General features: G+C 37.5%; 1 protein-coding gene and 1 non-coding gene across 2 annotated transcripts; one reads left to right on the top strand and one right to left on the bottom strand.

The window, feature by feature from the left end:
* Window positions 1–11,547: 11,547 nt before the first annotated feature.
* LOC147790262 (uncharacterized) lies at window positions 11,548–12,297 on the bottom strand. The gene has a single exon (XM_087128652.1). The coding sequence runs from the start codon at window positions 12,247–12,249 to the stop codon at window positions 11,548–11,550; it is 702 nt and encodes a 233-aa protein (XP_086984778.1). The 5' UTR covers window positions 12,250–12,297.
* A 1,099-nt stretch (window positions 12,298–13,396) lies between these two features.
* On the top strand, window positions 13,397–13,502 carry LOC147790263 (small nucleolar RNA R71). Its single transcript, XR_015423048.1, has one exon. It is a non-coding gene; the product is annotated as a small nucleolar RNA R71 (small nucleolar RNA).
* Window positions 13,503–13,883: the final 381 nt, after the last annotated feature.

Below are 13,883 nucleotides of genomic sequence, written 5' to 3' on the forward strand. Positions count from 1 at the left end.
GATTAAGAGATTCCCTATTGCTATGAATTGGAATGTTTTTCTCTGAGAATTTGATGCATGATCTTTGAGTAAAATTGAAGGTTGAGATTTGGTAGATAACTTTAGGATCTACCTTTGGAATAGTCCAATTTTGGAGAAGATCTTCGATCCTGGCAATCTGATATTCTTGATTGATAGTATTTGAGATTGTGTGATTTTTACCCTTCTATGTTCATTTGAACTTTCTTCTTCATTGGAAGAACATTTGAAATAGTTTGATTTTCTGAGCTTTCTCAGAAATTCGTTCATAAGAAGATAGATAAGATAAGAGATAGAGTAGAATAATTTTTTTCTGAATTCTTCAATTGATATTCAAGAGAGAGCTATCGGTCGATTGATGCTCTCTTTACATTTGTGAAGTCGTTTTATAGACTTCGAATTTGAACGTAAATTTGAAAAATGCCAACTAAGAGATAAGATTAAATCTAATAGGACAGGACCCCTGCAATATCTGCTTTCCTAACAGTAAGAAAAGACTTAGCAAACTAATAATTTAAAAGACTAATAATTTACAAACACTGATAATTCACATGTGAGCCTTCACTATGTGGCTGACAAGTTGTCAATCTTTGTTTTGTCTCTGATAAAGGTGTCAGGTTGTAGATAAGATTTTCTTCAGAATTTTTCATATGATTAAGCACCCAAGCTTGCCAACGGACTTACTGCGCTTCCCGCGTCTTACCACCTGGAACACAAGGGCTATTCGCTCGGCTATCACATACTTCAAATTCTTCTGAATCTCTCTTATCATGCTCCTGGCTTACACTGTCGTTCTTAAAGATCGAGTAACTCCTCTTCCCTCACAAAAATTGAGATGCTGGCTCTAATACCATTCCTACGCTTAATGACTTGAGCCCTTACAATTTGATTTTCTCCCCAAAATGTCGCTATTCTCCTCTTGGTCTTCCTTTTTTTTTTTTTTTTTTACCAATAGTTTAACGACTATTCAGTCATTGATGATGATATTTACAGAGGTGGTTGAGAATCCAAGAATAGATCATTGAGATCATAAATGGTGTCTTCCTCTTCTTCTTCTACAATAGAAGGAGAAGATGTCGAACCGACTAATGCGGCCTCTTGAAGAAGCTTTTGAAAATCAGCTTCCGAAGTTGTCTGGGCTAATGCAGCGAGTAGCTTCAACTTTGAATTAAGGAATTCGGAGGTCCTCTTCTTGGATAAATCCTGAAGGTGGTAATTCTATGATAGCCAGACCTTTACCGCTTTGATATCTGCGTGGGTATAAGTATATTTACCCCACCATTTGATTTTAATAGTTTTGAAATCCTTTTTTATTTGGTCTTCGGTTTCTTTTATTTGAAAATTCCAAGTTAAAATCCAAGGAATTTAAGTATACGCAAAAGCGCATGGTTAATGGAAATGGGGTTTTGAATATATTTTGAATAAAGTAGTGGAAGGATTCCTGTATTGGAACGGAGAATATATCTTTGGCTGATCCAAAGATTTTCCACCATTTGATGAACCAAAATGGATAATGAATTTTATGAGCATTCTGGCAAAATTGGATAAACCATGAGTGCTCATAATTTTGATACCAAATGACATTGAACCATGCCATCTGATAGTCTCTGTATGAGTAGGAGTAAGGAACAAACGGTTTTGAAAAAGTTTTTTCCGTGTACGGATCATGATTCGAGTACGTCGGATTCATGACTTTGAAAATTTTTAACTTTGAGTACGCGATTTTTGAAGGATCATCGCGACTCGGAAGATGAGTAATTTCGACGGATTTTGTGTCGACTAAAATGAATTCATAAAACCGTCTGGTCTTATGAAGATCTTCCGGGCTATAGAACAATCTCGATGGATAGGCTTTCTTGACGACCTCGCTGATGTTTGGGTCGTCGTATTTTGGTTCTACCAGGGCTTCTGGTATAGACACAGATTTTTGAAAATAGGTCATGATTTCAAGAACTGGAGAAAATCGAACGGGAACAACCGCGTCCGAGTGGGCAGAAGGTCCCTTTGAAGTGGAAGAGACAGTAGGTCTCGATGGAGTAGCGGGAGATGGCCGTGTTGAAGAGGCAGAATGCCTCGTCGGAGTGATAACCTCCGCTTGTTTTTTAGAAAGCTTTGCTCTAGACCTGGTCACCAATGTGAAACCAGCATCCATTGCGTAGCTATCGGACGTCATTGGAGTAGGTGTGTTTGAAGAAGCAATGGGCTTCTTCCCTTTTTCTGTTGCTTTCTTACCGGTCATCATTGGGAGAAGGAGGTTAGCTAGGGAGAGTTGTTCTTCTAGAGTAAGAACTCTCTTGAGAGGTAATATGCCAAGGGGTTTTCGACCCTTTTTATAGGCAAAATTTGGAAGTCGAAGCAAGATAAAATGGCTTGCATCTAGCAAAACTTTGTTTAGACACAAGATTCTTGACATCTTTTTCTAAAACAAATTTAAATGCCCTTGAATCTGTTTTGATAACAAAGCTTTTGTTAATTAAATCGCTTTGAAATTTTTGTACACAAAGTACTATTGAAAGTATTTTTTTCTTCACTATTGAGTAATTTTTTTTTAGTAGAATTCCATATTCCCGAATGGAAACGGACAATGGATTCTTTCTTGTCAAGAGAATGTTTCAGGATTCCTCCATATCCAATATCGGATGCGTCGGTCTCCACTATTAAACTAGCCCTTAGGTTTATCAGCGATAAACATGGAATTGACTTGACAAGGGATTTGATTTTTTGGACTGTTTTGGTGTGTTCTTGAGTCCAGGGATATGGATTCTTTTTGAGCCTTTCAAAAAGTGGCTTGCAAATAGGTCTGATATTTTAAAGGAAATCAGACACATAATTGAGACATCCCAAAAATCAGACACATAATTTTTTGTTAGACATAACTAAACCGCTTCTTTTGACTGTCGTAAAAAATGTTTGAAGATGCTTGTAGTGTTGATCAATGTTTTGAGAAAAAATCAGAACATCGTCAACATAAACAATCGAAAAGTCTTAAAAATGATTGAAAATATCATTCATAATCTTTTGAAATTTGGATGGAGCGTTTTTTAGCTCAAATGGCATCACGTTCCATTCATATTGTCCGAAAGGGACATTGAAAGCCGTTTTGTACTTGTCTTTTTCTGAAATCTTGATTTGCCAAAATCCTTATTTCATATCAAATTTTGAAAATACTTTTGCATTTGAAATTCATTGCATTAAATCTGATTTATTTGGAATTGGATATCTAATCCGTTCCAAAACCTTATTTAAGGGTTTATAGTTTATTACCAGTCGTGGGACTCCACGTTCCTTCTCTGCCTGGTTGTTTATAATGACGGCCTAATAAGACCCTTCTGCAAAAGATCATTGATTTCTGCTCTGCAGAATGTTAGTAATTCCTTATTCATTTGAATAGGTCGGGCCTTCGTAGGAATATTTTTCTCCTCGAAGTTTTTGACAGAAGGAAGATTAAGTATATGTTGCTTCCTATTCCAAAAGGCATTAGAGATAGTTGAACGAATCTCCCTTTCTATTTGAGTTTGTAAAGTTTTGATTTTAGACTGGACGGTCTTACTTTGAATTTGTTCTTCTATTCTTTTGAATAAAATTTCTTCCTTCAAAATAGAATTTTTTATTTATTTATAATTTAATATATTTATTGATTGAATAATTGTATTCTTTTAAAGATTATTTATTTCACTAATCATTATAGGAGAAACGAAATTAAAGTTCTTCTTTTTTCCTAGGGCTTTTGACTCTAACCCCTTTTCAGTTATTTTAAAAGGGTATAATTGAGTAATGAAAGGAGTACCTAGGATTAGTTCTTGTCAGTCCTTTACTAAAAGGAAAGAATTTACGAAGCAAATTCCGCCATTATAAACATGGACTTTAGATAATTTGTAATTAATTTTGAGTCTATTGTTATTTGCACCTCTAAGGCCCTCGGTAGTTTTTTCAAAATACTTTGTAGGTATTAGGCCTTCCTCAATGCAATTTTGATCGGCTCCAGTATCTATGAGTGCCTTTAGTGTGATTTTGAAATCATAAATTTTTAAGGCAACGAGAGCATACCATTTTTGATATTGAGAAGTGGTGATGGCTCCAACGAAGGAACTTTGAAAGTCATCCACGTCCAGGTTTGGTTGCGCCGTTTCCTTTCATTCGGGCAGCCATTCCTGAAGATTGAGAACTTCTTGGCGAAGCATATAGGATTCTGACCTGGTTGCAGATCTTAATGCCTGTACTTCTTATTTGAGATTATTAATCTCTCTTTGTAGGTCGTGAGTAGTGAGTTCTCTCGGTTTTTCAAACCTTTGGAGAACTGATTGAAGTCTGTAGGGATTTCGTTCTTCCCTTTTTCTACTACTTCGAAATGTCTATTCTAATAAGAACTTTGCTGAAATACATGTCTTTTTACCACCTGAAATCTCCTAAGGTGGGGCACTTCAGGTTCATGAGTATTTCGGCGGATCTTTCCTGGTATTTCAAGGGGTCGCCAATGAAGAATTCTATAAGGGTATAAATGAGGGTGTTGATAGTATCCTCTACCCTTTCATGTTGTACTTCGGTCCTAGTTGATGGACCTTCCTCTTTGATGATTTGAGTAGTTGGCCTAATGACATGGTGGCTTAATATCTGTTGGCGAGTTGCTTCATCGAGATATTTGTCCCACCAGTCCTTGAGTTGTCCGGTAAATCCGGTCATTAAAACTTGAGCTATTTGATGGTCGGATTTATGGCCCTGTAATTTATACGCGCCTGCGGCCATCATCATTTCATTGACAACATTCATTATCAGGTAGTCGGACAATCCATTGATATTCCATTCATAGATTGCTAGACCATCGTAATGAGCTTGAGTTTGTAGAGACTTTTCTTCGAATTGAATATCCGGAAAAGACGGTTGAGGATACCAGTTTTTCTGATTAGATTGCTAGACCATCTTACCACCTAGAACATAAGGGCTATTCGCTCAGCTATCACATACTCAAAATTCTTCTGAATCTCTCTTATCATCCTCCTGGTTTACACTGTCGTTCTTAAAGATCGAGTAACTCCTTTTCTCTCACAAAAATTGAGAGGCTGGCTCTGATACCATTCCTACGCTTGATGACTTGAGCCCTTACAATTTGATTTTCTCCAAAAAATGTGGCTCTTCTCCTCTTGGTCTTCCTTTTCCTTTTATATTGAGCATGGGTTCCCCTTTAGGGCTGAAAAGAAATAAGTAGTACACATAGGATGTTCCTCATTGGGTAGTCAATGACTCACTTGGACTGCTGACGTGGATTTATCATTTCCATGTCATCCCCCATTTGTTTCCAAATTCGCTACTCCCACATGGTTTAGCATAAATGTCTGAAATTTTACCACATAACTCAATTAAATATACAATTAAGATCGATTTATGCAAAATCATATTTTTTTTCACGTTGGACCGCAATAAACAAACGATTTCATGCTCACTAAGTAGAATAAATGGGATTATAAATGAGAAAATGGTGAATAAGAGTGCAATATTAACTCCAAAAACACTTGATATGACTCTACTTTTAGATAGTTATCACACCCCCAAACGTAAAAAATTGCTCATCCTTGAGCAATCATTCTCTCCACTCTCCCCTTTTTTTCTCATTAACAAAATGTTTGTAGAGTATTCATCAAAGGCATGATTTAGATCACTTTCTTTATATTCCTTCCTCAAATTAGTTTTTTCCCCCACATTTCACCCTACACTTATCACCAAATCTTACAAGAAAAACATAACACATTCCTGACTACTACCATATTCCCCAAAACACTTCTAAAATGATTACTATGCCTTTACCTTTGCTTTTGTGACTTGACTTCATAATTTATTTGATTAACTTTCTATATTTTTTTTCTCTTCCAAGAATCCTTCAAGTCATCCCCCTATTCTCTGGGTGCCTCCACTTGTGGTGCAAATCACCCAAGTCTTCAAGGGATGACTATATAGGCTAACACTCATTCTCCCTTAGCTCGACTCTTTTGCTAGCATCCTGTAGTTTTCAGTGTGGCCACATTTGTGATGCAACTCACCTGAACAATAAGGATAACCTTTTTTTTTTCTTTTTTTTTTTTTTTTTTTTTGAAAAACACACCGCTCACCTTTACTGTTTTATTTATCCATAACGCATTTGACAATACATCCCTAGTTCTTGCACAAAACATCATGACTACATATGAAACAAAATATGCATGATCTATTACCCTTTCTAGAACTTCATGCTTCTAGGTTGCATGCATGAGCATGATTCAAAATTATATGCAGTCAACACAACAAAACAAACACAACAAAAACAAACACAAGGATGCATGCTTCTAAATCAGGCAGCAAGGTAAATCAAACAGCAAGGTTATAAAAGGTGTGGTAAGAGAATTCCCTTGATTTTAGGCATCATTAGAGGAAGTATTCTCTTCCTCCTCTACCGCATGCGATGATTCTTTGCGGCTCCACTCTTTAAAAATTTCGTCTGGAAAACTTGGGAATGCTGAATTTTTGGACTTGGTTCTTAAGGCTTTATGTATTTCCTCATCCCTCTTTTTGACATAAGACCAATACGCCTTACAACTCCCTTCACTGTTATCACACTAGCTAAGTAAAGCCTCTTGTTGTTTCAGCAGTTGATCCATATTGTCTGTTGCTCCGCTGTTCCTCCTTTTGCCACTGTTGGCGCCATCCCTATGGGTTTCTATGTAGTCCATCACATTCCTTGTCTCAAGTCTTTCTTCTTCCTCATCAAAAGGGACTGCAGCCTCCAGGCACAGCATGGTTATTCAGCTGTGGAAAAAACAGCCTCCCCACTTTCTTACTTGCACATTTGACAATCTCATCCACTACAATCTTGCCCACATAGATGCTCAAATTCATTATGATTGCATACACAAGTAAAACTCTATAGCCTAACAATGTAGTATCATGTGTAGTGCGTAGTAAGTTGGTTTTTACGAAGGCAGCCCAAACTTTCGCTTCGGGGTTGAGGTCTGCTGCTATTATCGTCCTTGCTCCTCCTCTCGAGAGTTGCCACCGTGTTCCTTCTATGGCTACCATCTTCAAGGCCATCTCAAGTTGATCATCTGCTGTAGCTAGCACCATTTCGTTGAAGGTGGCATACTCAAAAGATTGTAGGTGAAACAGTTGGTTGATGGCTTTAGGGCTCCAATCAACTATTTTTCCTCTTACTAATGTTGTGTACCCTTCCACTTGATCAATATGTGCGTAAAACTCCTTCACTATCGGCACTATAGCTTGTTCCCTTTTGTGACAGAACATCTCCCACCCTAGATCGTTGATGGCATTAAGAAAGGACTCCGGGAATGTAGGGTAAAATGCTGGGAACCTTCTTTCCACCAACACTACTCTTGACTTGAAGAGTTCATACCTGTTGTACGCCTCCTCGTTTGCGAATATTCCTTTTTGTGTTGGGAGGTTCTCCCTTTTGTTCTTGCCCTTTTCTTTTCGTTTCGAACCGGTGCCCGTTAGGAAGAGATCATGATTTCTTTCTTGCACTTCATCTTGCTGCACTTCTTCCTTCCCGCGTACCATTTTTTCCCTCTTATTCTCGGTGCCATGATTGTCGGTTGCAAGCTAATTTTTTTTTTCCTTGATTGCTTGTAAGTGTGAAGGTGAATTGTTATCTCTTGTGGAAGTAGTTTGTATATAACACAAAGGATGACTTGTTGGGGAAGTAATTTATTTATTTATTTATTTTATTTTATTTTATTTTTTGCAAAAATTTTAAATTTTAAATTATTATTATTATTTTATTATTTTTTTTTTTTTCCAAAAGAAAATAGGCTATTGTATGCTGCTACAGCAGTCTGCTGTCAAGAACAGACAACAGTTTGTATTCTTTTTTTTTTCATTTTTTTTTTCTAACACGAGTCTGCTGTCAATGACAGCAGGCAGTACTTTGGGTAGAACAGCAGTTTGCTGTCAAGTTGACAGCAAGTTGCTGTAATTTTTTTTTTATTTTTTTTTATTAACATAGTCTGCTGTATTCAATGAATACCTGCTGCCAAATTTTTTTTTTAATGCAGCAGATTGCTGTAAATATATAGATATTTTTTTCCAAAGTTTTCCTTTTTCTTGTTTGATATCAATTGATGTCATCTTTTTGTGTTGGTGTTTTAACTTGAGGTTTCGTGAGAAAGCGCACACAAATTAGATCAAATTCATGCAAATGAGAAAGAACGCAGTACTTCATGGCAGCATATACCAAAAAAGATTAACTTTGACACTAATCACAACTTAGTATGTACCAAATGTAATTAACCTCCTACTTTGAAATTAGCCTTAACCACCTCAGAATCCACCTAATTCATCTACACAAAAAAAATTAGCTACTTTCTTGGGGCATGCGAGTCATTCATGATAAAAATGTAAAATAATATCTAAAAAACTATCATTCTAAGATAAGTGAAGATAACTATTTAAAAACAATTAAAAGTGCATAAATAAAAGGAGAAGAAAAACTAACTTGGCTTCCCGGGAGTTTGTTACCTGTTACCGTTTCTTGTAAGCTCCCGTTTGCTCCAAAATGTTTTATTTTTCAGCTTTTTAAGCTTAAAGAGGCAATGCCTCTTTTTAATTCTCCACCCAAATATGGCTTCAGTCTCTGTCCATTCATTGTGAAAGGTCTCCTTTCGTCTCCATGTTTTATCGTTATTGCCCCATAGGGAGTGACTTCTTCAACTATAAACGAACCAGACCATCTTGATTTTAATTTTCCAGGGAATAACTTCAGCCTTGAGTTGAATAGCAACACTCTTTGTCCTTTGTAGAATTCTTTGGGCCTAATTTTGTTGCCATGCCACATTTTTGTTTTTTCTTTGTACATCTTAGCATTTTCGTAGGCTAGGTACCTGAATTCTTCCAATTCATTTAGTTGCATTCGCCTCAAGTCTCAATTTGTTGTATAGTCAAAATTTAACTTCTTTAATGCCCAAAATGCTTTATGTTCCAATTCCAAGGGTAGATGACATGCCTTCCCAAAAACTAGCTTGTAAGGAGACTTTCCTAAAGGGGTTTTGAAGGCTGTCCTGTATGCCCATAATGCATCATCAAGTTTCACCGACCAATCTTTCCTGTTGGGTTGTACCACCTTTTCCAAAATACTTTTAATTTCTATGTTGGAGAACTCTGCTTGCCCATTGGTTTGTGGGTGATAAGGTGTCGTCACTCTATGTTTTACATTGTATCTCTCTAAAAGACTATTCATCAATCTGTTCACAAAGTGCGTTCCCTCATCGTTGATTAATGCTCTTGGTACACCAAACCTAGTGAATATGTTTCTTTTTAAAAACTTGAGTATCGTCTTCCCATCGTTGGATGGACAAACTATTGGTTCCACCCACTTGGACACATAGTCGACAGCCACTAGAATATATAAGTTCACATAAGATGGCGGAAAAGGTCCCATAAAGTCAATGCCCCATACATCAAAAAGTTCTACTTCTAGAATTGAATTCAGGGGTAGCTCATTTTTTTTACTGATATTTCCCGTCCTTTGACATTGATCACAACGCTTGCAAAATTCTTTTGCATCTTTGAAAATTTTTGGCCAATAGAAACTCAATTGAAATACCTTGGCTGCTGTTCTTTGCCCTCCAAAATGACCTCCATATGAAGATGCATGACATTGTTCAAGAATTGTTGGTATTTCAATGTCTGAAATGCATCTTTTCATTATGCCGTCTCCACATTGTTTAAAAAGAAAAGGTTCATCCCAAATGTAACTTTTGGATTCATGGAAAACCTTTTCCTTTGTTGATAATTTTCTCTTCGGGTATGATGGCACAAGCCAAAAAATTTGCTATGTCTGCATACCATGGAGTTGCTGTCATTATGCTACTACTGTTTATCCCAAGCAGCTGTTCATCCGGAAATGCATCATCAATTTCTTTGCTATTGACCTTTTCTTCCATGTTCTCCATTCTAGATAAGTGATCCACTACATGGTTATTAGCTTCTTTCGTGTCTACGATTTCTATCTCGAACTCTTGTAACAGTAGAATCCATCTAATTAATCTTGGCTTGGCATTCGGTTTCATCATTAGGTGCTTGATTGCTGCGTGGTCAATGTACACTTTCACCTTCGCTCCAAATTAATAAGCTCTGAACTTTTCAACAGCGAATACTACGGCCAACAATTCTTTTTCAGTGGTTGTATAATTCACTTGAACCTAATTCAACGTTTTGCTGACATAATAGATAGGATGAAGTACCTTCCCCTTTTTCTGTCCTAACATTGCCCCCACAGCATTGCCACTAGCATCACACATCAACTCAAATGGTGAATTCCAATCGGGTGTTGACATTATAGGAGCTGTGGTCAGCGCTGTCTTTAATGCTTGGAAGGCAGTCTTGCATTGTTTGTCAAAAACGAATTTTTCTATTTGACTCCAACAAACTACACAATGGTTTTGCAATCTTGGAGAAATCTTTAATAAACCTCCTATAAAACCCTGCATGGCCCAAAAAGCTTCTTATACCTTTAACTGACGTAGGTGGATTCAATCTTTCAATAGCTTCTATCTTGGCTCTATTAACTTCTATTCCTCTTCTTAAGATCTTGTGGCCTAACACTATTCCCTCATTGACCATAAAATGACATTTTTCCCAATTCAGTACAAGATTCTTCTCTTCACATCTTTGTAGAACCTTCCCTAAATTGCACAAACAAGTCTCAAAAGATTCTCCATAAACTGAAAAAGCATCCATGAATATCTCCATAAATGTTTCTACCATATCTGTACAAATGGCCATCATGCAACGTTGAAATGTCGCTGGAGCATTACATAGTCCAAAGGGCATTCGTCTAAAGGCAAAAATTCCATATGGGCATGTGAATGTAGTTTTCTCTTGATCTTCTGGACTGATTGTAATTTGATTGTATCCCGAATAACCATCCAAGAAGCAATAATGTGACTTTCCAGCAAGCCTATCAAGCATTTGATCAATGAATGGTAAGGGAAAATGATCCTTACGTGTCGCTTTGTTTAGCCTTCTATAATCCATGCAAATTCTCCATCCATTCACTATTCTAGTGGGAATCAACTCATTGTTCTCATTTGCCATTACTATTATCCCTTCTTTCTTCGGAACACATTGAATAGAACTGACCCAGCTGCTGTTTGCATTTGAGAATCTCCTTTCTAACAACCTCCTTCATCATGGGATTTAATCCTCTTTGTTGCTCAATGGACTTAACTTTTCCTTCCTCCAATTGTATTTTGTGCATGCATAGTGAAGGGCTAATTCCTTTTATATCCACCAATGTCCAACCTATCGCCCCCTTGTGCTTCTTCAATGTTTCTAGGAGCATGTTCTCTTGAGTCGAGGATAGTGTCGCTGAGATGATGATGGGTAGTGTCTTCTTGTCACCTAAATAAGCATACTTAAGGTTAGGTGGTAGTGGTTTAAAGTCCAGTTGCGGCGCTTTCTCAATAGATGGTCTCATCGGTGAACTCTTTCTTCCCTCGCATTCTAGTGACTTAAAAGTTCTGCTGAATTGACCGAAAAATGCTAACTGTTCTATTCTGTCATTCCAGCTGATGTCTTCTTCCTGCCCGCTTTCCCCATCATCCCATTTCTCGGTCGCTGGTTGTCTGTCAATACATACACTGCTGAGCATTCTTCTGTCACTGCTGGATATTTCATGCTGTCATTGATGTTAAATTCAACTTTTTGGTCACCCATTCTTAATGTGATGGTTCCTTTGTAGACATCGACTAATGTTCTTCCGGTCTTTAAAAATGGCCTCCCCAAAATAATTGGAACATCATGATTGGCTTCATAATCTAAAATGATAAAATCTGCAGGAAATATGAATTTGTCAACTTGAATTAAGATGTCCTCAATCTTTCCTTCGGGATAAGTGAAAGATCGATCTGCTAGTTGATGAGTGACTATAGTTGGTCTAGCTTCACCAATACCTAAATTTTTGTAAATAGACAGCGGCATTAGATTAATGCTTGATCCCAAATCACATAATGCTCGACCTAGCTTCTTCCCTCCTATTGATATTGGAATTGTGAATGAACCGGGGTCTTTCTCCTTTAGCGGGATCTTGTTTTTTAATATTGCACTACACTCTTCATTCAATGGTACCACCTTGAATTCTTCAAACTTTCTTCTATTGGTGAGCACATCCTTCAAGAATTTTACATAATTTGGCATTTGCTTCAAAGCTTCAATTAATGGTATATTTATGTGAATTTCCTTAAATATGTCCATGAACTTCTCAAAGTGGGCTTCTTCGTTCTTTCTTTTTATTCTTTGTTGAAAAGGAGGTGTTGGTGTGTCTATTCTGCTTTCTTGTCCACTGCTGACTGATGTTTGTGTTTTAGGAGGCTTCACAATTTCTGCATAATTTCTGCTGTGTTCTTTCTGTACAGCAGCTTCTGCATCATTTTTGTTGTGCTCTTCTTGCACAACGACTTTCTCCTTTCTCTGCTGTGTATCAGCAATTTCTTGAGAGCGACTGTCACCGTATTTTTTAATTTTTTCTCCTCTACTGGGTATTTCTTTCCCGCTTCTCAACTCTATTGCTTGACATTGTTCCATTCCCTCTCTTTTTGGCATTTCGGTGTCTGCTGGCAGCTTACCCAGATGTCTATTTCGTAACTCATTTGCTAATTGACCTACTTGAACTTCCAAATTTTGCAATGATGCTTGTTGACTTTGTATCACAGCATCATTTTTAGCCATATATTCCTTTATTAGGCTCTCAACCGATGTTTCCGGTATGTGTTGAGCTTGGCTAGTTCCTTCCCCTTGGGTGGTGGCTTGTTGAGAACCATATGTCAATTGATTTTGTAATCCAAAACCCGGAGGGTAATTTGCTTTAGGGGGCATTTGTTGGTTGTACGAGCCTTGTCCCTTCCATGAGAAATTTGGATGATTTCTCCACCCCGAAATATAAGTATTTGAGAAGGGGTTATTTTTCGGGTTGCCTTGACTAACTTGATTCACGACATAGAAAATTGAGGCTGGATTGCTTGGACATTGATCAAAGGTGTGTTCCTCTCCACAATATACACAAGATTCGGATGCTGTCTGGTTAATTACAGCAGCTGTATGGACTGGTGCTTTGATCATGGAGTCTTGCCCCAACGCTAGATTTTGTAAAATATTAGTTACCAAAGCTAGTTGAGCATTGATAGAGGACAAAGCATCAACTTCAAGTACTTCTCGAGTCTTCCTTCCTGGGTTGCTTCTCACATCAGCCCATTGACAATTGTTAGATGCTATTCTCTCTAAAATCTCACATGCTTCATTGTATGTCTTTGACAAAATAGCTCCATTTGCAGAAGCATCAACTACTTGTTTAGTAGAAATATTTAATCCATTGTAGAAAGTCTCCATTTGTATACAATGAGGTAGTCCATGGTGAGGACACTTTCTAAGCATCTCCTTAAATCTCTCCCAAGCTTCACTTAGTGTCTCATCTTCAAACTGTTGAAAAGCAACAATCTCATTTCTGAACCGTGCATTTCTCGTGGGTGGGAATTACTTGATCAAAAATTTCTCTGCTAGACTATTCCACGAATCAATTGTTCCCGGTGCTAAGGTATTCAGCCATGATTTAGCATCATCCCTCAATGAATATGGGAATAAGCTCAGTCTAATCACATCTTTATCCACTCCTTGAAATCGGAATGAGTCACTAACTCCCAAAAATGACTTTAGGTGTAGCTGAGGATCTTCCGACGGTAGTCCATGAAATTGCCCAATGGTTTGCAGCATTTGAAACATCACAGGTTTTAGCTCAAACGTGATTGCTTGTATTTGGGGTCTAATGATGCACGGATTTAGCTCTTCCACAGCTGGGTGTGCATATGCTCGGATAGCTCTTTCTTTGTCATCTG

This window comes from Cucurbita pepo, chromosome 11, assembly GCF_057944985.1.
Source record: "Cucurbita pepo subsp. pepo isolate OVF chromosome 11, ASM5794498v1, whole genome shotgun sequence".
NCBI lineage: Eukaryota > Viridiplantae > Streptophyta > Magnoliopsida > Cucurbitales > Cucurbitaceae > Cucurbita > Cucurbita pepo.